This window comes from Scophthalmus maximus, chromosome 2 (genome assembly GCF_022379125.1).
Source record: "Scophthalmus maximus strain ysfricsl-2021 chromosome 2, ASM2237912v1, whole genome shotgun sequence".
NCBI classification, from domain to species: Eukaryota; Metazoa; Chordata; class Actinopteri; order Pleuronectiformes; family Scophthalmidae; genus Scophthalmus; species Scophthalmus maximus.
In genome coordinates, this window is record NC_061516.1 from 30,144,042 (window position 1) to 30,169,000 (window position 24,959).

General features: G+C 41.4%; 1 protein-coding gene and 1 long non-coding RNA gene across 6 annotated transcripts in view; one reads left to right on the plus strand and one right to left on the minus strand.

Moving 5' to 3' along the window:
- pcxb (pyruvate carboxylase b) overlaps window positions 1-3,051 on the plus strand; it is a 249,637-nt gene extending 246,586 nt beyond the window's left edge. For both annotated transcript variants that reach the window (XM_035624173.2, XM_035624172.2), the window contains exon 27: window positions 765-3,051. In XM_035624173.2, the coding sequence (XP_035480066.2) occupies window positions 765-914 (150 nt within the window). In that variant the 3' untranslated portion in view covers window positions 915-3,051. The remainder of the gene's footprint in view (window positions 1-764) is intronic.
- Window positions 1-24,959, minus strand: part of LOC118300099 — a 39,372-nt gene that overhangs the window by 2,762 nt on the left and 11,651 nt on the right. The window contains exons 1-2 of one of the 4 annotated variants that reach the window (XR_007030426.1): window positions 13,520-13,540; window positions 748-896 (exon numbers count right to left, since the gene is read on the minus strand). This is a non-coding gene — a long non-coding RNA (uncharacterized LOC118300099). The other 3 variants (XR_007030424.1, XR_007030425.1, XR_004790044.2) reach the window with 3 other exon arrangements.

A 24,959-nucleotide genomic window follows, 5' to 3' on the forward strand; every position in this document is an offset into this window, starting at 1 on the left:
CTGAAAAATTCACCTCTACTCACTCCCGGAAGCAAACCACTCTGTCGCCAAATGCTGCATAGCTCCTGAGTAAAGAAATTTGACGGTCTTTTCAGGATTACAGGTATACGGCTCTGAAATCCATCACATGCACAATGTGTGGAAGAGGCCCTGGTCCTCTGAGTCAGTAGGGGGAGGGTTACATCCATCATAGGATCTGTCGCTGGCTTAGTCGGCTACACTGTCAGCGAGTACAATGCTTACAAGTAGACAGATGCTAGCACGTCTTGGGCGTCTGCTCCAGCAAATTGGTTACTGCAGAAGATACTCTCTGGTGACAGTCCAGCTGCTTTACTTAGAAAGCTATACAGCATTTGAGCTCTTAGCCAATCTGAGATTCAGAAGAGGTTTTGACTGAAGTTGTGATGTCAGCAGTGTGACACTGAAACTAAAGAGAAGCACTGCTGCATTGTATGTACACCTGTTCTCCCCCGGCCCATGTCCCATTCCTCCGGGTCGGTACCTTTGTGTAAACCTGCTTTCAAATAAACAGACAGACACGGGTGGAGATTCTCAGTTAATTCAAGCTGTACTTTGCCCTGCATTAAGTTTTGGGGTGAACAAACCCTTTACACTGAAACACACACTTACTCAAATTAAAATATTTGTAAAACATAAGCTACAAAGTGCATTTCTTGCTAAATGTACCATTCAGTTCTAATCATTGATTGTACTTTTGACTCGTGTCTTTAATGCTCTGTGAACTACCTTTGTAATGGTGACAGGTGGAGAAGGGTCAGCCGCTGTGTGTGCTCTCGGCCATGAAGATGGAGACTGTGGTCAACTCCCCGTTGGCTGGGACCATTAAGGCAGTCCATGTGACGGCCGACTCCTCCCTGGAGGGAGATGACCTGATCCTGGAAATCGAGGAGTAGAGTGAGAGGGGGGAAGTTAGACAATCTGATTTGGGAAATTGTGAGCAGTTGAAACATTGGCAGTGGGGGGACAGATCACTTCTGTGGTAGAGCTGCAGGACATTTTGACCTCCAGTTTGTATATATTCTGTTCAGTTACACTGGACACACAAAAGAAGCACAGACAGCTCTACACACATCCTGGTGTGGTGATCACAAATAATATATGAATTATGATGGGAATTCCTGTCTCCAAGTAATTCCCTAAATGTGGTGATTTGGTCCAAAATCAGTAGATCTACTAATGTCCTGTCAACTTGTGGGAAAATAAGCATTGCAGAATAATAAGCAGTATATTTGAATTGTGATACATTTTTTCTTAATAGTCTTAAATGTCATGTTTAAACACTAACAGGGTCGTAACATCTACTTTCCATTTCTATGCTGTTGATGTTGCCCAAAAAGTGAGCGGGTGAGACTATATTAATACTTAAAGTGTTTCTTTGTAATCATGGGGATTCAGACAGAGAAGGAGAGACTAATCATATCAATATCTGACTAATCACGTGTCCCAAAGCAGAAGTTAGTAGTCACAGCAATGTTGAAATGAAACCGTAGGTCACATGGGAAACACCCAAACAGGATTACAGATGTGATTTTTACAAAGTACTTTGGTTTAATGTGGCGGTCTTAATTCAAAAGCAGCAGTGTGGTGGCCCAACTGAACCAGTGAAGCTCAGTCTGCAGTTTCATGTCAGAAAAGTTGTCAGTCAGTCACTGTCTTTTCAGAACCAGGCAGAGATTATGGTGAACAGTCTTGTGTGGATTTTAATGCTAGGTGTAAATGGGATTACATGGTGGTGTAACGGAGGCATGTGGTGTTATTTTCTGAGGCCCTGCTGATTAATTTAGGAATTAACTCTGTCAAATGATGTGAAATTAGCCGGACTAATAGGAGACTCTCGAGACTCCCAGTAGCAGCACTCAGCTTTATATTTCTCATGCGTGTTTGCATAAATGAGTCTGTGTTAGAGCACATTTTCAGACAAAGCTAACCAGTCCACATAATGTTGCACCATCATAGCTGAAATATTCATGTGCACGCACCGATGCAAAACAGTCATACTAACACTCCTTGCCCTTGAGCGCTGCCTGGATCAAATACACTGCACAATAATATGGCTACTTCTCCATAGTAACATTATCCAAAACATTTAACAGCAATGCACCAACGACCCTAACCTGCCATCAGATGATTAAAAGATTAGATTCTGACTATATGAAAGCGACCTCTGCACAACTGCATGTGCTTCTACTTGGACAGAGAACATTGATCCAGACACAGAATAGAACCTGAATCAGCTGGGCCTCGACTGGATTGCTTCCTGATGTTTTGCACCATTACCTCTGAGAATGTGTCCCTTTTGAACTATGCATCGATACTGAGCAGCAATGCCATACTCAATTAGAACACGGATATGTCTCCTCACTCTACCTCCTGGCTGTATCACTCTGTGTGAGTCTTTTGAAAGAGATGGTGGGAGTATATAAATGAGTTGGGAAGCTGTTGGGCAATAATGGAATGTTCCCTGCTCATCTCACTTATCTGCTTTTCATCATGTTCCCCCTCTCCCTCTGTCTTCCCTCCACAGTGTAGATTTGCACATGTAAGATGTTGGTCTCAACTCATGCAATAATGTAAAACTGTCTTGTGATGTTTCTCTACTGTATGTCTTAGCTGGCAGCAATTTAAATAACCACGCTTATGACAAATATATAGTGTCTGGGGATAGAATGAATAAATGAGAGAAAAGGTTCACAGCTAGAAATAGTTATTTGCTTCAGAAAGGAGAATGTAACGTCAAGTAGACAATGATAATAGGGTCTGTGACATCACAGCTGGCTTTCTATTGCGTGTTTATTTACTCTCGGTTCAAAATGTCTGTGGATTTTCTGTCCACAAATTGTCAAAATTACATTTGTTACTTCCAAAAAAGTCCTTGTTAGAAATTTTCATTTGAATTCAACCATTTAAAGTTACTGATGTAGTTTACATTCAAGAACTATAGCACACAAAAGGGAAACAAATACAATCAACTGAAAGCGATAATTGTATTTGTTGTATCTGTACTTACAAATAAAGTTAACTGTAACTGAATCTGCTTGTTGGTGTGTGAATTTTACACTGCAGGAATAAGAGAGACTCGATTAACTGTAAAAAAAAAACAATGCCGAGGAAAACCTAGATTTCATCACAAAGCTGGAGTCCTGCACTACACATCACACTATCAAATCGCAGCTCTTTTAGAATGTGTCTAACTTGTAATTAGATTTCCACAATAAATTCAAGTGAAAAGACTTTACTCACAAACCACAACCCCACTGATCAATGCATGTGATTTAGACTGTACAATTTCCTCACATTAATTGGCACTAGAAACTATATTTGTGGTGGGTGACGTTTCTACCCCCAAAAAAGTAACTCATAAAGGTTAGGGTCACCGACACGATAACTGGTCATCTGAAAAACTTCAAAGACATTTCTGGATTTATTAGTAGGATCCTGCCTGATATCCAGACTTGAGTTTGGATCTGAACGTGTTGAAGGATTTCCTCTGACTGCTGCTTTGCATACAACTTAATTCCTGTCTGACGCCCTGCTGTCTTTTCAACAGCCTCTATAGATCTGATTAACAACGCTAAATCGATCAAGTCCGTTGCTCAACTGGCATTATTGATCAGCTGCCACTTACACTGTTCCTTTCTGATCGCCTGGGAGATTGAGTAAGCTCATGTACAGACTGGGGGGAGCCGAGTGTCCCTGAAAATAATGCACCACTCCGCCATGCATGGCAAAGCCTGTCACCACTTTGTCAACCAGGTTAACTGGAAGTTGCTATGGTGCTCGGATGAAAGAATAGCTCAATACTTAATCATCATCATCAGATGAAAACACAGGGGCAATCTTGTAACACAATGGATGCGGACTGACTTGAAAGGCAGCTTTGATTAATAACAAGATCTAATGAGCAGAAGTGGAGGAGTGCAGCGTGCCTGTTGTGACCTTCACTGGTTTGCTGACCTCACCAGAAACAAAAAGAAAATTCATCATTTTTGAAAAAGCAGAGCCTGCATTGAACTGATTTTGGTCAAGAGAAGATAAAAAAAAATAACTTTCCCCATTAAATCTATTTCACTTTGTGCTTTTAGTCAGAATACTTCACACAAAGACAGCAGATGTTGCACAGTTCCCTGTGCTGACGATCTCGCAACTGCCTCAACTCAACAGTTTGATGAAAAAAGACAGTTGCACAAAATGCTCTTTGTGCAACTTGTTGTGGTGTCCTTGCAGAGATTTTGAATAAAAGCACACATCTATGAATGGTTTCCTGTGCAGGACGTAGACCATCAATGCTCCGTGTCCATTAGACTCACATTTACAACAAGAGAGTCCAAAGTTCTCTCATAACGAGGCCTCTGGTGGCAGCCTTGTGGTCAAAGAAATAATTTGTGTTTCAGTTGAATATGTATGAGGAAATAATGATCACATTAACGGAAGGCCTACTAATCTACAAAAAACAGATTAGTCTGTTCCCATGGCAATGGAGATATTAAGAAAATTTGACTGTTACAAATGTTTAATTCCATCTTTTGATGTGCGGGACAAAACTTCAAAGTAAGTGACACTTTAAAATTCTTTAAGCAACAGAAATTGGAATTGGTTTTCAGAATGAGGCTTAACTATCTTATAATTGGGTGCTTAGCAGTTTAATTCAACATTTCTCACACACTATGAATCCTAAATACGATGAATATGGCTAATATCATAAAGTACCCTTCATTTTAATTTGGGGTCCTAGTATACATGCTGTAACGTTCAAAATATGCATTATTTGTCCGACACCATTGCAGTATCTCTTCCTGTTTTAGCCCTTAACCGCCTCCCAGGCTGTTCTGATTGGTCAGCTGGCCCACTCTTTTGTGATTGATCGTCTGTTCAGAGTGCACGTTAAAAATGTATTGCCCCTTAATCAGAGGCATGATCAGCTGTAAACATTGCTGCCACTATGGTAACAAAGTAGTTCCTAATTTAAGATTATTCAGTTGCTTAATTGACTATAATGGTGTCAGCCTTAATTCAATCTGAAATAATACAGAAATACAGTAAGTAATCAATTCTGAGATGCTGGAACCAGTAAATGTTGATCATTATTGCTTGCTTAACAAAATTGCTGTTGCTAAAACCAATATTTGCAGAGGCTTCACATAAACATTTTAAACCTGCCCTGTTATGAGATATTAATTCTTTCTGGGCATCTCAATATCAAGTTACTCTGTTGTAAATTAAATCACATCAGCCGTCAGCAGCAGAAATGGAGACCACCTCACCTCAGCACTGCTCTATAGCGCCACTCAACAGGTACCTTTACAGAAAACACCGTATCAGACAACTAATAAACCTTGAACATTAATTACTCATGACACAGTCAAAGTGAATGTCCACTCAGCTCCTCAGAGAAAAGCTCTTGAGTCAACATTTGGGGACTGTCCAATCAAACCATGACTTCTGTGGCTCTTTCCTGAGTCGACACCGGGCCTCACAATGGGTCAAGGATCTGCTTTGATGGGCTTTCACGTTCCAGGGTCACAGACTAAGTTTCTCATTTGGATCTCAGACAAACTGATTAATAACTCCTGTCTCTGATCTATAAAAAAGTTCTTTGCTTTGGCACTGTGCTATGAAGTCTGTGTCAAAAACTACTGAACAAGCGTTGTGAACTGTTGTGTGACAGCAGCTGGCTAACCTCTGTGTGAGTCTCTTACAGGGACCACAGGGGTCCTCTGCTCTGTTTAGGTGAAACTTTCCTTTTTAATCCCTTTGCTGCTGTTCAATAATCCCATCACTGCATGCTTTGCTGCTTTCTTTGCTGTAATCCTCCTGCCTGAATAAAGAGAGAATAGAAAGGGAAGACGACCCAGGGTGTCTCAGACAGACAGGATGGACGACTCGGTCTGCCTCCAAGTGTCCTGTCAATCAGCTCAGCCAAGTTCTGATCCACCAAGACACTAAAACCGCCTTATTGCGAGTCTCTTCTTACGGAATAATTCTCATTATTGAAAATAAATCACTGAGCCAATGCAATAGTCAGCTGTTAAAAAAGCTGAAATGAAATGAAACCCTTCAATATCCAAAACACTCAATTAAACATCAGCACAACATCAATATCAAATGGGGGCTTGTGAGCATTCCACTACCTTCTCCATTCTCCCTGTTCAAACACTGCTGGGGACAATTTTCCACCTGTCTGAGAAGCAGCAGCCGGGGGCTTGCCGGGCAGTAAACTCTCCCACCCTACATGTCCCCGACTTGTGTAATGCAGACATTCGGCTCGGCTCAGCATGATGGTCTCATAACCTTGAGTTATGAGACCATCACTGAAGGTGTGTTCCACCAAAGCCTTTGGGAGCGGTGTATGTTCCTGTTATGACCACGGTTACATGACAACAAGTGAGGAACAGGAAACTATCTGCCTATACTCTCCTCGCCATCGCTAAGCCATGGGCAACCTACAGCTGATGAGTTAAGACCGTTTCACACATCAATTAAGCGGAGAGATCAAATCTGTGTGCTGATCACACTGATAGATTCTGTTTCGAGTGAATGCATCAAATGACGGCCAGTGGCTCGCATTGACACGGATCATTTCCTATCGCCCCTTCGATGCTACAGCTAGTGATACCATTGCTGATGGGATACTCCAGTTAGTACATATACACAGTTAGCCCATGGGCGTAGTGCGTGAATTCTGACAGGGTGGTTTTGTCCCAAACCAACATGGAAGAATTGTAAATGAACTAAAAAGAGCTACTTTTTGGAGATTAAATATTTTAATTAATTGATTAAACCAAACATATTTACAGTCAAAGCCTTGAACGTTTACCGCATCGCCGACAAGTTAGCTTACGTAAGTAAATCTTTAACTTATTTTTTCTTTTGGCAAATGATTTACAGTCAATCAATACTACAAAATACTAATACCTAATGAGGAACATGATGTTCAGAGCGATCATAAATAGATGAATTTTTGCATCAATGTATTAAATTGTTGTCAATATTTGTAGGAGTAGTATGTATGTCAAATCAACCTCACTATGTAAAGTGCCTATATTGTATGTTGTGATTTGCCGCTGGACCAATAACATTGAATTAATTGCCCCCTACTATTGTTCTATGTCTGGCATATAACCAACACACACACACACACACTACTGTGGCTGGGGAGTTCATAGACAGACCGAACATATTAGTTTCATTATCGCTTTTCCTTTTTCGTGGTTGTAAAATAAGAAATTCGGCCCCAATCCCAAACAAAATGGACAGTCAATGAGAAAGAGACAGAGAGGGGATTCATGCTCAGCACAGATAGTTCACCAGGCTGGAAGGAAATTAAGGTGCTGGATTATTTTCGGAATATTATCATCATTATTATGATATCAATATTTCAGTTTTTATCATTATGGTTAGAAATACCACAGTGTGTAAATGTTCCCACCAGGTAATAAACTCCTGAAAACACTGGTACTACATTTTACAAGAAAAGAAAGACGTGTGTTGGCTCAACATGTGAGCGTCTACTTCTGATTGTAACGTTAGATTTCACTGAGCAGCTGACAAGAAGTTTTACCCCCAGATGGTGGAGGCTTCATCAGATTAATGTTGTGAGTGTCGCTTTTGGCATTAAGGTTAAATGATTGAATGGTGAAATATTGCCGTTTCACTTTGACACCAAATCCTCCTCTCGTCAAGTACTAAGACTACCTACATAGACAGGCACTTTCAATCTATAATTGTAGGGTAAGTATTGATATTTTATTGGATGAACATGGGCACTACTGCTGACACATAATGAAGCCACTGGGTTTTATGTCAATATAAAAGATATAGACAAGGTGTGAAATCAAAGTGTGCCTGAACATAATGTAACACAAGTAACACCGACTACGATACCAACTCTAATTGCAGTAATCTTTAATACTTTAATATCTCAGCACCGCTACCTTGAAGGCTACAGATGTAGAGCCTTTCTACTCATGAGTGTAACAGCAGAGACTGTTCGGACAGGAGTGAAACTCCAGCACTAGTTAATACTGCATGTGATGAGACATGTCGTCAGGTACTGAAACTGCTCCACATAACTGTTTCAGACACACACACACAGCTGATGCACTTTGTTTTAACACAGAGGTGCTGTGTGCGTGTCGGGACGTGTGACCCCTCTTTGCCACTGCAGGCTTAAACCTTCCAGTTTAAATCAAAGCAGTGCACCAGAATATAGCAGCTGAAGCTGAAGAGCAGAAACAGAGTCACACACGCAGGCAGTCGGGGAGGATTCGGTGCGACACAGACAGAGTGAGCTAACAGGGCTCACACTGAGACGCAGAGCCAAGACAGGAATTAAGGAATCAGGGAGCAAAGAGAGACAGAGAGAGAGGATCACAGGAGAGCCCAAAAAAAAAATCACTCGTTATTTTCGTTCACGTGCGTCAGAGACACTGTGCCAATCATCAGATGTCTTTATCTGCATCTACCTACATCCTCCACTTTGAGAAGAGGAAAATATTGCGCCATGGCAACAGGCTCGTTCAGAAAGAAACAATAAACAGTCCGAGTGGAGTCTTTTATTGCTCTCATCTTAGCTCTCACTCACAAACATATCGATGTGCCTGAGGAAAACAGGAGTATGTCCAGGGTCGACACGGTTACTTGGGTATTTGATTCCTAAAGTTGTCCGAGCACACTTGATTAGCGTAACAAAGTAGAATTAAAACAAGTGATGCACGTAAACTCTGAGTCACACCTGGTAATCCGGGCTCAGCATTCGAGAAGTCGCACTTGTGCTTGCAGCATTACACGATCAATGGTTATTAATAGTTTTCTCGCTTATAATTGTCACAGAGCGACACAACCAAAATTGTATCCATATGACGGCTGCAACAAATGGTTAAAAGTGTGTCAGTGTCTTGATTGAAATGGATGAACCTCAAAAAGCGTTTAAATCCAAAACGTACATTATGCCTTCATAGTATAGCTGTATTTATGAATACTGCAGTGTCGTGGTTAATTAACTGCTGATATTCTGCTGAAAGTCCATTAAAAAAATATTCCTCCAATTGTTAATGTTGATGCTCATTTTGTACATTAGCACGAAATACAGATGTTGCCTCATTAGCACAAGTTAAGAGGTGGCATCAGCTGCAGTCACAGGCTCTGTTCAGTATCAATCCACTGTTGATTTATGCACTCCTCCTTACATAAGAATCAGTCAGTAGTTTACAGAAAGCAAACTGAAGTAACAGTAATTTATTCTATAAAATGTGCCACTTTGTCTAGTGGGATTGTTACTACAAAGTCGAGCACATGCTATGTTGTGACTCCTTTGTTGAAGTTTTTCCCCATAAATTTTACAATTAGTATCTAACACCAAGAGTACAACATGATTGTGAGTTTGTCTCCATAGCAACATGAAGAGGAAAAGACATTGAGAGATACGGCGGTTTGACCTACTGAGACTCAGCAGAAGAACCAGGGCAGTTTGCTCCACTCCTTCTCTAAATGACAGATATAATGCATCACAAGTGAAAAACTTTGCTGTTAGGACTTTCAAAGTGAATGTGTAATGCATTCAATTTTTCCGAAGAGGAAAGGAAAATTCCTTTCAACAGCACTGTCACTGTTGAAATGACCCCCTTTGTGCTCAACCCCGTCTACTGCTGCTACTACTGATGTTTTGTCAGATCTGATTCTCCTGCACACATCATGGCATGTCAAAGTATTCAGCTGAAATTATTCTTAACATCGTAACATTTTTCAGAGTTTAGCACAAGGCCTTTTCTACATTCATCGTTTACTCACATTCAACAACGAGCTTCAGCTCCTGAATGTAAAGCATCCACATGACAGGTTGTGCTACGAGTGCTGCGGTGTTTAATCAACACTCTAAACTCTTCGTCTATCACTGTACTATTCATCCACAGCTGGAAAGGAGAAGTTCGCAACTGTTCTCTCTCAGATGGCGTTCAGGAAAATCAACAACTTGAGTGGAAGCAGGTGAAGCTGAAGTGGATTCAACAATGCGACTGTAAATTACAAGACTTCATCACTAAACAACTGTCACTATCACAGAGACGATGTGTAACACTTCAACGAAAGAACACTCTGTGAAGATAGAACAAAGATCACACACTTTTACAGAAAATTGATATTGATCCATAATAGTTGGATAATATCGCTATTAAACTCAATTTGAGGCTCTAGCTGTATCCGTCATAAAAGACTGGAGATGAAAATAGCCACGATTACTCTATTGAGACAATCTGTATCCAAGTGGAAGTTTTCTCTAAAGGGTAGTCTGTCTGTCCCATTATGGTCTGAAAACGTAATATTATTATTATATTAGGATTTATGACAAGACGTAGGGTTTGTTGTCAAAGCGAAAACAAAAAGCACCTATTTGGCAACATTTCAGATTTAAATTGAAAGAGAAAATAAAAAACATTAATTAGACAATCTGCCAACTTTGTCAGATGAAGGTGGCAACATCTGGAGGTACAGTAACACTCTCAGGAGGAAATTAGATGTAGTTGCGTTTAGAAGGAGGAAGAAGTTGCTGCTAAAACTGGAGATGGAAATAAGTCTCATTTTTCCTGACACTGGCTCCAATCAGCAGCTACGACACCCACAGTGCAGGCACACACACTAAAAATAAATAGCATGGCATTACTACAGCACACACACACATGCTTCTATAGTATACGTGTCCACAATAACATTAATCCTCTCCAACTGTAAACCGTTGGGGGTTTGTACATCTTGAACCAGACATGGTCTCCTAATGAAATGAAATACCACATGCATCCAGCTAACAGCTGCTCTCTGAATGAGAGCTTTCACAAGAGGCTAGATCGGAGGTCACGGGCTCTTAGTGGAATCAACCGAGTATCTAAATGAAGCCTACACCTCAGTAGAATACAAAGATCATCTTTTTCACTGGGACAATGATAATTTTACATTCAATATACAGTTAAAGGATCAGGGATTTTGAAGATTGATGAGTATTTACTGACAGAGATTAACTTTGGAGAAGACTGATCTTCTGTGTGAGACACCTCAACATGTATTTTCAAAACCAAGCACTCTCAAAGCCTTGACAATAGCACACGCTCATGAAGTCTGTATGTGTAGCTAGTTAGCATAGCTAGCATCATTAGCATAGTCGTGCGGTGTAACCTAGACTATAAAAATAAGTTGCAGCCATTGCAACAGGTGTGATTACAGTGTAAGTGTGCTCTGAAAATGCACTAACACGAACACACACCTGGGCCAGCACCACAACACACACAGAGGGAGTGTGACTCCATTCACTGCTCAGGACACTATCAAACGACTACATCACAATCTGTAAAATCTGTTTTACTATTAACAACCAGTGAAAACTTCTAAGAAGTTGTAAAAGTTGGAACAACAGACAAAATGCTCCAAGCCACAGTGTGAATAACCCTTTAGACAGTTTAGATATAAGAGATTAAAAAGGAGGGTATAAACTCATACATTAGCCAGGCAATAGATTTTCTCAAAACTTGCAGAACAATTAATCAGTCTGGACAGTTTTTCCCTGCAGTCAAATTCTGACCACTAAATTGGGAGTAAAAGGAAAACACAACCAACGTGTCTGATATAATGGTAAATTGGTAAGAATATAATTTTTCTTTAACATTCAGATGTTTAGTTTTTCCATGGTGCAGCAATGCCAAGAATATTGAACAAATTCACTCACAAGAAGTCAACTTCAGTGGAGCCTCTAAAGGTAAGAGAAGCAGGCAGAATGGAATTATCAGTCCAGCTTCTATTATCAACCTTCCCCCTGGGTAATCATATAAACTAGTATAATTTCAGCTGTCTTAGTACTGTACATTACACATACTTTTTAAAAACTTGTCATAGTTCTTATTTATGCTCCCACAATCGATATAACGGTTACGTTTCAGGACACTCTGACACTCAAGCTCCCTGCTATTAGTCTTCCCAATATTTGTAATCTCATAATTTTATACTTTCTTCTGTTGCACTGCCTTAATGCCTACAGATGTAAAATTCTACAAATGTCACCGTTAGAGAAGGATTTAGTGTGAGCCTGAAAATTGGGAGTCTTTCTCCAGGACCACACGGGTAGAGCCCTATTTCATTGACTAGCTTTGTCTCTGTTGAAATATGTAATACCAATTATTTTCATTTGCCAATTGAATGCTGAAGATCAAATTTCATCCCTGCCTCCCTGAATTAGCTCAAAAAAGTCAGGGGCCTGAATCTCATCAAATGCCAATCCCACTTAGGTCTGAGCTACACACACACACAAACACATGACACGTGTTCAGCTACTGGCAACAGCACACATCCAGATGGATGCCTGTAAATTAAACAGCCTCATTAAGATAATCTCATGACCCAGCAAATAAAACTCTAGGGTGCAGGACATTAGGGTGCGTGTGAGTCTGTCCTGTTGGTGTGCAAATCCCTGTAACAGTCCTGTATGCCAAGCGTGAATATTGCACACATTACTCCCACACTGAGACAAAAGCTCTAATTCAACAAGAACTGAAAGAAAAAAAAGAAAAAATGACTCGGTTTAATATGAAATGTTCACTTGTTTTGAACCCACTGACAAAGATAAGCAGCCATTTCTATCATAAAATGTCGAACACACACACACGCACGCACGGCCGCCCGCACGCACGCCCGCCCGTCCTCATAAAACTGTAAAATCTGTTTTGGGGCAATTAATAAGCTGAAGTCCATCAAAGAAAACCACTAAATCCAAAATTTGCAACTTCCCCACAAACACACAGTAGCATTTTGTAATCTATAATATATCATACTATTCCTACTTTTCTCCCAGGTGTCAACTAATTTCTATAGACTATATAGGCTTTGCCAAAGTATTCAGGCCCCTTCACTTTTTTTCTCATTTTGTTTTGTTGTAGTATTATTACTCAAATTGATTAAAGTTACTTTTTCCCTTCATTAATCTACAATGTAGACACCATAATAACAAAAAAGAAAACCTAAACTTTCAAGTTTTCAACAGTGCAGTTAATACCTGGAAGTGTTTTCTGCTCCTCAGATGGATTGTAAGCTATAACTTCTCAATAAGCTTCTGCTGTGTGTAATTCACATGTGTACTCCAGTCTCTTTTTCAACCAGTTACTTCAAAAGTTTCTTTTAAGGAGAAAAAAAAGGGTCCTGTATCAGAGCAACAGGAGATCAGAGCTGATGCCTTGTTTCTTCACCCTCAAACACATATTAAGCAACTTTAAAGGCACACCAGGGAGTAGATTATCTGAATTCCTTGACTTAATTTCTGAGGTAATTTGCTGAAACCCTAAAGGAAGAACTTTCACTTACTTCTGCTGCACATACTATAAACACACAAATATTTAAAGGGGTAAACCATAAAGTTGGAGGATTCCCAAAGGTATAGATATCACGATTTTAAGTTTAAGATTTGCTTCCAAATCCCTAGATCCTAAATGTCAAGTAATGTGACTCAATAGCATTTTGTTTGTTCAACCTTGGTAAACACCCATGTCCATGCCCCTAGTTTTAACAAGTGATATAAAAACTGGACATAGGGGCTTTGAAGGTAAGAGCATTAGTTCCCTCATGTCAACGGCCAATAAGACGGCAGGATACTGTGGTGATGAGTGTTCAGTTCAGTCACAATAACATGACATCATGGCTGTCTGCAGATAGAACATTGATATTTTCCAGTGTGCATGGGAGCATTTTTTTGCAGCTCACTCTAATGCCTTTGGATTAAAATCTTAACGTTTGAAGGAGCCTTTCGGAGAAAATGATGGCCTGTACACAGCCCAAGCATTTTACATAACCCCTTAAAGCCATTTAATTTATGAGACATGTATTCATTGATATATACAAAGCATAAAATATCGGTTTAACCTCCCCCCGTGGGAGGACTGACAGGTATTGTATATTAGAAATGATAAACCAATCAAAGCATTCACATTCGGTATGTCTCTGTGGGAACATGGGCCACTCTTGGTGAAATTCAGGCATAGAGAATCAATCTGCTAAACGCACCGGCTGTCAAAACAAGACACTTGCAGAGCTAGCCTTTAAACAATCCTTTGAGCACAAAATGGAGTCATAAAAACCCAACATGTATTATTATTGAAGACCTATGTCTAGAAAAGCAAAGGCTGAACTCAAAAGCATTTACACAGTGGCACTTGAGTCAGCTCATGCAATCTAAAATTTTGGGGAATAACTGCTCTCTAAGTGAACAGAGCAGAACATTTTCTCAAAAACGAACCGAGGCGATGATGATGGTTTTCATTGTCCTATTTCATGGTTTCAAATCAAGAATGCCTCAATATTTACCAAACTTTTTACATTTTAGAGGATTACATTTGAATTCTATGGCAAATCCATTCAAAAGATACTATTAAATCAAGAAGGCCTGAAGCAAACAGCATCAATATTGAAGAAGTTGCCATGTTCATATTTGATTGCTTGTGTACCTCAGGGAGTCTGGCACTTAGCCAAAACAAAACATACAGGGCTGAAGTCTGCCGAAATATTGAAGTGTTCTTTCTGTCTCACGGGCACAAGTGTTTTCTCTTTGTCTCTGGAATTGACTAAAGTCTGTCATCGCAGCTATAAACAATCTCATATCAGTGGGTGTAGAGTTCATAATCTTTCTAACATTCTGTATCCCATATATTTGTGTATGGTATATTAACAAACAAGTTTCTAATGAGAACGTACTTGATTTTATGTTTTTGAATTATCTTGGTATCACTACTGAAAGCTTGTCTCCTTTAACCTCTGTACATCTCTCGATACACCCACTATTGTATTTATTCAGATTTTATCTTTATTCATTTTCCACTAACCAAATGTGTCGCTACATTTGTTGACTTTTCAAAGCCCTGTTCTGTCACTTCCAACTCTGATTCCGAATGATCATTTTACAAGACAATATAGCAGAAATCACAGCACAGCCAGTGACTGCTGGTTAACATGTCGTCTTAATGGGCCTTGTTACTATTTCATATTTGCTCTGTTGTCTGACAACACAAACAGAAAAACATGAGAAGAGCTTTAATAGGGATTTGGCTGTATTTGAGCACAGAGAGGAGGAGAGAGGCAAACAGATAAAGGGCGAAAAACCCACTGACACTAGACAGAATGCAAATAAGACGCAATTGTGTCATGAATATGCTAATTACCACATTGCGGTTTTACACCATTTTTAAAACTATGTCCTCAATTTTGCACATTGACCACTCACAGTCCAGCTATTTACTGGGTTTTGATCTAGTCTTTAGGCAGCAGCTCCGTGACAGTGGAGACAAGAACTGAGGCTACATGAGGGAAGCATTAGAGGGAGGAAGAGGGCGAGAGATCAGAATGTGGAGAGTGGAGAGTGATGGGATGAAGCATGTGATTGACGAACAGCAGGAAGAAGAGAGGCAATGAGGCCAGTGTGTGTGTGTGTGTGTCTGTCTCTAAGAAAGAGAAAAGAGATTTCAAAGCAGATAGAGAGATTGGAGGAGAGGCAGAGGGCTCCCCCAGTGGCGGAACTTTGTCCTGTATCTGTTATCATGTCTCTCTACCATGTCTCTCCACCTCTCCCTCTGTGACACACACAGATATTTTTCCAAAAATGTTTTTTCAAGGCCAGGTGTTCCTTGATAACTAGCAAGGCCACTGTTAACACACTGCAGTTACGCCTCCGCCTAACTGCCTTGCCACACATGCACGCACGCACAAACTTTCTGTGACCATCTCCACTATCCTGATATTACCTCCTAAAGCCAGACGTCTATTTACATGTAAGAGAGGTGTGTGTGTGTGTGTGTGTGTGTGTGTGTGTGAGTGAGTGAGTGAGTGTGTCTGTGTGAGTGAGAGAGAGAGAGAGAGAGAGAGAGAGAGCTGTTTATGCGTGTGTTTGGGAAAAAACATCCCCAAAAATTATTTAAGGATGTTTTTTTAATTGTTTTTAGGATAATAAATGTTATTCATGAATATAATAAAGTAGCTTTGTGGTTTATGCCTGAGACATAATTCTGCAATATTTTATTTTATTTTCACTTTAACTTGGCTATCATGAAATGTTTTCACACCTGCCATACAACATTAACAGGGAGAGGCATAAAGCAGTGCAGCAGTAGATGTCATTTTCTCAGCTGAAAACTTTTGTTGGCTGAAACTCAAAATAAGAAGGCATTGTACTGTACAATTTGTTGTTTTGCCAATATTTAGCACTGGGACTCATCATTTTCTTGCGTGGCAGAAGTGATTTGTCAGACAGTTTAGGCTTATCCAACAAAAATCTCATCTTTTGAGCCCACTAGTCCGCAAACTTGCATTCTGCCTTGTTTTACATAGCAATGGGAATACTTAACACAACTCAGCATAAAAACTTTTCCTCATTTTTACTGGATTTACTTGGGGGGAGCGGGGGGAAAGGGGGGGGGGGGGTTTGCCTGCCAGAAGAACCACATGAGAGGGGTTATCCCATTGGTTTCCCTTTGCCAAGGAAGATCAGCAGAGCACAGATAAGTGCTATCGATGTTGAATTGGAAAACAAACACAAGACGAGTCCCTTGTCAACTACAGAGGAGGGAAAATGCTGGAGAGAATGAGAGATAAACCTCCTGAAATCCAGACTGGAGCCATGCAACAGCCATATTAGATGTATCTCAATGACGGCAATCCACTGAAGCAGAATACATCCAGTTAGAATGGATGCAGGCATGAAGGCCCAGTCAGCCAGTGGCGTGGAAGTGATACTAAAGCTACTATTAAAGCTTCAGTTGGGGAGCTTTCTTGACATGGGTACTTAAATGTTTTAAGCTCATGACCCAAATTCTTTAACTGGTGAGCTGGAAAGTCTGTTGCCCTGCAGTGGGTCTAAACCATATTGCTCCCGTTGGCCAGTTTCCTTTTCCTAAGTGGTTGCTAAGCTGTTGAAAAGAAAGATGCGGTTACAATAGAACCTATCTGCAATTGTTTTTCTATCAATCTGTCTCAGTATCAATTACAACTTATTTCAGGAAGGATAAATGTCATCACGACATTCGCAAATTTCATGCACTGGCGCATAGTTTTATGGATGGATCTGGATCAGATAATGGATTATACCAGAGAAACATTTATTTCTGCCTGTCAACTCTTTTGTAAAAAAAGTAATGAGAGAGCACCTTTCACCACATGCTGTTATCCTCAGTTCTCTTTGAACTGCTTGTGCCTGATGTGCATGTCTGCTGAAGCCATGTGCACTGAAAAAAGTTGAATGTAAAAAAGAAAAGGGGGGTAGAGGATAGAGGGGGTAGAAAAGAAATTCAAGCCACCGAATGCAGCGTTTGCACCATGTTGGGGGGGGGGCTGTCAGCATTTCTTTATTTTGTTCTTTTTTTTTTATGGCTAACAATTGGACAGTTTGATCTCAGTCTGAGTGCTACATGATGCCAAGAGGAGCATCTCTGACAGCTAAGATGGGTCAAAGCATGTTCTCCCATATGCTTTTCACGGAGTGCAGCGATAACAGCACAAGAGCTACTGGTGCTATGGCCAGGACTAGCTCCTCTGCCATCAGCAGCAGAGCTGCTACAGCCTCCTTGCGATCAAGAAGGGACAAGTCTGCTGATGTTTCAGGAACAGTTCAAAAAGCTTGGAGAGAGGCGCTTCAGGTCCCAGAACAAAGCGAGGGTGAGGGATCAGGGGATCAGTCATGGAACACATCAGAAAGCCCACAGTGCCTGGAGCTAATGGACAACGCCTAGTTGCGATAAAGCTGTTGAAAGAAAACTAAACTGATGACAAACAAGCAAAACATTGCATTACTTATTTAATCATAGCTTTCATAATAATCACTGAAAATCAGCAGGGGGGTGCGTGTAGAAACAGCTGTGTACAGCCTGTTGGTTCCATTGTGGATCACTCCATCTGTCTACTGATCTCCTCCGCTCTGTTTCAGCACAATGGACAGCATCTCAACAACACAAAGTTCACTGTCCATGGTTCTAAAACAACAACTAAGCATAGTCACATCTATTGCTGCAAGTAATTAGCTGTTGTTCTTTTTATCATTTTTCTTATAAAAACATAAAACTAAAACTGCGAGGGGGGGGCAGGGGGGGCAGCAGTGGTAATCATTTTACCACTTCCAAGCACAAACACCCACATGCTTAGCTGTGTAACAGTATTCAAATGCCAAAATATTTAGAAAATTCAGTCAAAAATATTTGCCCTGGCAACAGCCCGTCTTTAGGGGTTAATGGTGGTGGCAGAGAGCACTGTCTGATATGTTGCTGCATATTCTGTTCAATCTGGTTGGGATCTGGTCACCGAAGGCCACAGCGTATGACTCACTCTAATTTCCACACTGACACTATTCAGCAGACCCTTACACCTTGTGTGGATGCATGTGGACTCATTATATTCCTCTATTCCTTCGTTCTTTTGTTTGTCGTCCGCCTGCACGTGTTTTTCACATTCTGTATAGCCTCCCTCTTGTTTTGGTCCTTTTGTCAGACCTGGCATTTTCCAAACGGAGCCTTAAGGGGCATTACTCTAACACTTCATAAATGAGATGCAGGCAAAAGGGGGGCAATTTAAGTTAGCCTTGGCTCTCCCGACAGCCTGCTTGTTACAGTTGTCAGCCATCTAAGGTAGTTTGACACCTGTAATCTCGGTTGCTACGGTTTTCAGCCAATTTCCGTTGGCAGGGCTAATGCAGCCCAGCCAAGCAAAAAGGAGAAAAAGTGACAACGGACTTGACCACTGAGTTGTGTAAGGGTGGTATCATCAACTTAATACATATCCTGAAGGAGCTTCACCTCTTGAGAAAACACATCTGTCTGTCAGTTCAAAGCAACATTACTTCAATCAGTTATGGGTGAGTTCATTTATTTATTTCTTCCAGTTTTGATAGTTTGAATGAGCCAATCCATCTTCTCATATGCAGTTCAAATGTATAATATCTATCTCAAAAACAATTGGTAAGACATTTCACAAAAGGCACTAAAATGACTGCCTCGTGGTTGTAAGCATCCAACCAGGCCTGTACGTCTTTGTCTGTCTATAGTCATACGTAGGGATGTGCTCACATGCTTAGACAATAAAACTGATTCTGATCCAATGATCGAGAGTCTTCCGCTGTAAGAAACCATGGCTATGTGTTTGCGTGCATGCCTCAATAAACATTTTGTTCCTGCCATTGTAGTTCAGCATGTACATGCATGTGCATGCGGGATTAATAAACGTTGTAATAAAAGGGGACTGTTTTTTTTTGCTGTGGTAATGAAGCAGCGGAGCGTTGCTGGGAACAACGACAGAGATGGAGCAGAGCTGTGTTACTGCGTCATCTTGGAAACACAAACGGCAGAGAGGAATGTGTCTGGATTGAGACGGACAGAGACAGATGGATGGACAGACTGACGGAGAGACGTAAAAAGTGGGAGAAAAAAAGAGAAGTACATGATGTAAAAGACAGATACATGAGACGAGTAGACAGATGCAGTGCGGTACACCTTTTCATGTCAAAACAGAGGTCTGCGTGTATGTGCAGGAGAAAGAAAGAAAGAGAGAGACTGATGGATGGTCTTGTCTATACAGCCAGAGGTGTACAAGGAGGAGGGGAGAGAGGGATCTCTGTGTAGCGAGGGGGACACGGATGGTGTGATGTGATTGATATGATTGGGCCCCGTGTCCCCCGGAGACAGAGAGCGATTCAGATAGATGAACAAAACAGAGATGCAGAAGAGGAAGGGTCGACAGACTGATAGATCAAGAGGGAGGATCGCAGAGAGGCGACAGATGGATAGAGTGAGACGATAAGGAGAGATAGGAAAGACAACAAGATTAATACACAGGTAGATGGCAAAATAATTTGAGTGAGGAGAGGTCGGGCTGGGTCGATGAAGAGAGATATACCCAAGGCTCCTCGGTTCAATGTTTATTACTCTTTTGAAAGGGAAAATAAAGGTTTGTAGTACAGATCATTTTCTCGTGACCTTGAAGTCGGTTTAAATGCAGTTATGAGGGAGCCAGAAACAATTTGAAGAGTCTGCTCTCAACCATGTGATGTCGTACAGAGCTGTCAGTCCACTGACAGTGAAAAGACAGAGGGTCACATTTCATGGATCAGAGGAAGTTTGCACTCCAGAGGAGGAGGGGTCATGTGGGTGTAAACACAAAAGAAAAAGGGGGGGGGGGATTAGGTTCAGTCACATCTTCCTTTCAGAATTCTCCTTCAGTCTTTAAGATTTTTATCAGTTTGTTTCTGTCTTCACCTTGTCTTTATCCTTCTCTACCATGTGCACGATTACTTTTTCTACAAATATTTTTCCATGAATGAGATTTTGTATTGATTGTGAATGATTATAATCATTATCTAACACCTGGCGTTTTCTGCAGTGTGAAAACGTTTAATCGGCATTCAGCCCCGGGTCAAATGACTCTGCAACAGACCCCGGTAATAATCGGCTTCACACCCAGGTGAACCTGCAAATTTGCACGATGACGGAGGCAGTGAAGGCTCGACTCCTCCGTCGGTAACTACTGTCACCTCACCAGCTGTAGTAAAGAGACCTCTCGCATGTAGCTAGCTCGCTTAGCCTAGCTTTGGCTCGTTGGTGGTAACAACTAACACAATCCAGATCATCGACGAGGTTCAGAACGGGGCACTTTATTTCAACCCTTCGGCGGACACACGCGGCCTCATCGGGCGGTCTCTCATTACACAGTGGCCGTAAACTGACAGTAACATGGATGATGTGCGGAGCCCGTTCTCCTTGTGGCTGCAGCTACGTACACAAACACAGCGCCGACCTTCTTCTTCTCTCATACACACACACTTCAAAACCCATACAGCCACCAGCTTAAAGGACCAGGCTCGGCTCGTAACACTGCGCTGAGCTTGTTAACTTTGAAATAGTGACAAGTACAAGATATAAGGTAGCGTTGACCACCGGCTCACTGGCTACCATGCTTTCTGTTGTTTACTACATTGTTCTTCTTCTTTGTTTTGCGGCGCGCCGCTCTCTACCGCCATCTATGGCCGGCAACTGTCACTACACGATCATCAGACTCTGGTCTGCTCGCAGTGTGAAAGTGGCCAATTGCTGATTAAACATGGGTCGACCCGTGTTTAAAAAACCCAGGTCTACACGGTAATTTTGGTGTTAAAGTGGTATTATATTTGATCATCGTTGTCATATTGGCCTCTGGGACCTCGGATTTCTCAATATTTTCTTTCATTTAATTAATTACTTCATTAAGAATTTTTTTTTTTTTAATTTAACACAATCCATAATGAAAACAATTGTTAGTTGTAGTGCTAACTGCAGCCAAAACAAGCTAGAGGAGATGGAAAATCAACTGTCGTGACCTGATGGTTGTATTCTCAGAAAGAAGACATTGTACCCTGTTACTTTTGTTTTCTCAGCACCAGCATCTAGTGGCCAGAAAATATGGAGCACTGTGTACTTCTGCTCTTTCAGCTAAGGTGTGGGGATAAGTAGCACAATTCACACAGTTCTAGGAAGCACTAGTGTTTCTGGGAAATTAGGTTACACGTCAAAAGTCTTAAATTGTCACTAAACAACCTCTGCCACCTCCCTTGTTGTTGAATAAATCCACACTATGAACATAAATACCATTATACCTGTGGAAGAGATGACACTCAAAACACAGCTATTCTATCAAATATTCAACATTTATCCTCACAACCTGTGCAACACAAGCCAACGTGGCACTGTCAGAATCCTGGGCAGCCTGAGTAGTAAATTCAAACTGAGCACAGATTTTCAAAAATGCCTGAAAATACATTTTCAATATGTTTCAGCTGCTGGGTTAAATCAAAGTGAACTTTTGGGCTGAACATAGAGGAAGGCCGTTCCACTCCCATCAGCTCACTGTCCAGTGAGCATGTCTGTGGATTTCACTGCGGCTCTAATGTGTGTTAGAAGCCGCATATAGAATCCATATGCTGGTGTGTGTGTGTGTGTGTGTGTTTATGCTAAATGTCTGTCAGCGATGTAATAATGACACTGGGTTTGTGTTGGTAGTAGATATGTGCGAGTGTGTGTGTGAGCGTGTGTGCGTGATCCCAGCTACTGCATCATCTGCTGATCATTCCATCATGAAAAGGGTATCTGTAGTCTGTATATCTCTCAAACATTAGATTTTTTCTTCATCTATATGAAAACATCTTCAGTCACTTTCCCTTTACAGAAGCTTTCGGCCCAAAGATGATGTCACCAGCTGGCGTCCATGGTTCCTTGGACAATTCACCCCTGAACCACAAAGTCCTCCAGCTGGTGGGTCAGCAGTGATGGCCAGTCACTGCCCATCTTCTCCTGGCTTCCCAATCGACTCCCCCTGCCTCTTCCAGAGCCAAAAACAGTCTCTTTCTGCTACCTCCTCTAACCTGCGAGCAGTTGCCTTTCTTTTTCCTCCTTTCTGCTATTCACAGAGATGTTAGCATCTTCCACACAGCCAAAGTACAGTGACCCTCGCAGCCAACCTCAACTGAAATAGCCAGGCCAGATACTCTCTGTCCCTGCAATTGTTGGACCAGGTTCTAGCACTTGGTGGTCTTTCTCTCTGGGGCCTCTTCCCATCCATCTTTCCACAGGGTCCAGATGTCGACAGCATGTCAGGCGTCAGGGATGTTCAGAAAACCTGGGGAAAGTGTCATTTTCAATCCAGGTCCACCGTCATCTCCCACGATTGCTCCCTCTTGTTGTAGGGTGGCCTCTCCCAGTCCCCGATGAACTGTACGGTTGGGGCCTCGCATGGGGCAGGAGATGGGATGAGGAAGCGCTCCAGTCTCCACCGTTCAGGCCATGTGATCTTCCACCTTTGCGTGTCCAACTTTGTTCAGCTTCCTTCTGATCCAAGGTCCACAGTCCCTGAGCCTTTGTCTTTCCTACTGCAGGTGTCAGATCTTAGCTTGCATCGTGTCTCTCATTTGCACTGGGTCGGAATCATTAACCCATATCCCACGCCAACCTGGCAAGCACTAAATTAGTATTTGCTAGCTCAGTTTATTTCACTGACAATTTACAGCTGCAAGGATTTGCTCATTCAGCACCTGACAAGCCATATTTCACCATCTGGCAACAGTTTTCCCCTTTCATGCCATTTCAACAATTTAGTCCATGGAGTTGATGTTGGAAAGAGCAGACTTTGTTTTATAATAAGTTAAAATCATTTTTGACAGAGCAAACACTGCATATTTCTTAGAATGCATTAGTATTATTCATGCCTTCCCATTAATTGGCTTTGCTAGTCTTCACTGCTTCTACAAGGGTCAGACTGATGGGATTTAGGAGAGAGAAGAGATGATGATTTGTGCCGACGTTCATCTTTAATTTAGTCAATGCCAACGTCAACGACAAACCCTAATGATCAGAGATTCCGTGTTTCCTCTAGAATTTTTATTCTTGGCAGGATTAACACAGCCACACTAAAAATATCCAACAAGGAAGAATTAAATCTGAATTTACCAAAAATTCACTGAGGACCACCTGAATGCACCATTTATAAACTTCACTTCAATAGCATCACTGTCTGTCATATTCACATCAGTTGAAGGGAACAAAGTGACTTTGGCTGCACCGCTGGTCAAGTCGAGTCATTTCTTCACCTTCATTGTTACACTATGTTGCACCATCGTGATTGAATATTGCTGCAAGGTCAATTATTCATTAAGTGCTTTTGTAGTGACCTCAAATTCATTAGTAACAAAGAAAACAAAAGATAGAAGTAGAAAACCTGCAGAAGCTCAGCATTCACCTCTGGAGCTGCAGGACTCAACCTGAAGCACATGTTCTGTACGTGAGATTGTGCAACGGCAAAAATTATACAACTGTTTTCTGTGCATTAGCAATGTCTGCAGATACTGAAGGATGCAAAAGGATAGTTCACATAACAGCATGATAGTTTATTATTCTCTGTGTAATTAGATTTTTTTGAAACTTTTAATTATTATATGTGTATGATAAAACGGGTTTAATCATAGGGAGGGTTCTCCACTTGATTAACCATAAAAATGCTTTTTGCATTCTAGTAATGATGTCTACACTTGAATCCATACACTGCCCTGTCAGGAAACAGAAAATGACTATAGGAAGAATTGTTTCCATTTGACATATTTCTTTCTAGGTCACTTAAAGCTGTGATATGTTAAGCTTTTACATGAATCAGTAAGGCTTGGAGTCCCAGCTTAGGGCTCCATCCATCAGCTCTGTCGGCCCCAGGGAGGGGTGACTCTCTCTGTGTAACAAGGCCTACAGGCCTCCCTCTCCTCATTCGGCGGTTCATGAATACCAGGATGTGTGTGTGTGTGTGTGTGTGTGTGGGGGGGGGGGGGGGGGGGGGGGGGGGGGGGGGGGGGGGGGGGGGGGGGGGGGGGTTCTGCTGTCTTAAATGTTTGTCACACCTATACCCTTCTCATTGTCTTCCTTGAAAACATACTCCTCTTTTTCTGTATCATTTCTTTCTTATAGAGAGGAGGCTTCATATTGTTTGTGTGTGTGTGTGTGTGTGTGTGTGTGTGTGTGTGTTGTTGTCTCTCCCCCTCAGGTGCAGATGTAGCTCGTTTATTTAATTACTGTCATTTCCGCTTGGTTAGTGCTCACAAAGCTCATGCAAACACATCGTAGCACACAAGCACGCAAGCACGCACGTGCACACACACACACACACACACACACACACACACACACACGGTAAATGCCTACCTTAAGATACATGTGCCACCTATGGTAACTCTGTAATCACATACAAAGCTCATATTTTCACAAAAACAGAGTTTTTTTTTATTTATGTCCATAATGAAATGGATAATGAAAAGCACATTTAAAGCCCTAACCAACTGTAGTAACGATATAAATGCTGCATGGTCCCATTTGGAGGAGGCACACGCATACACACGCACACACACACAATACACTGTACATATTGTCCAAAGTATC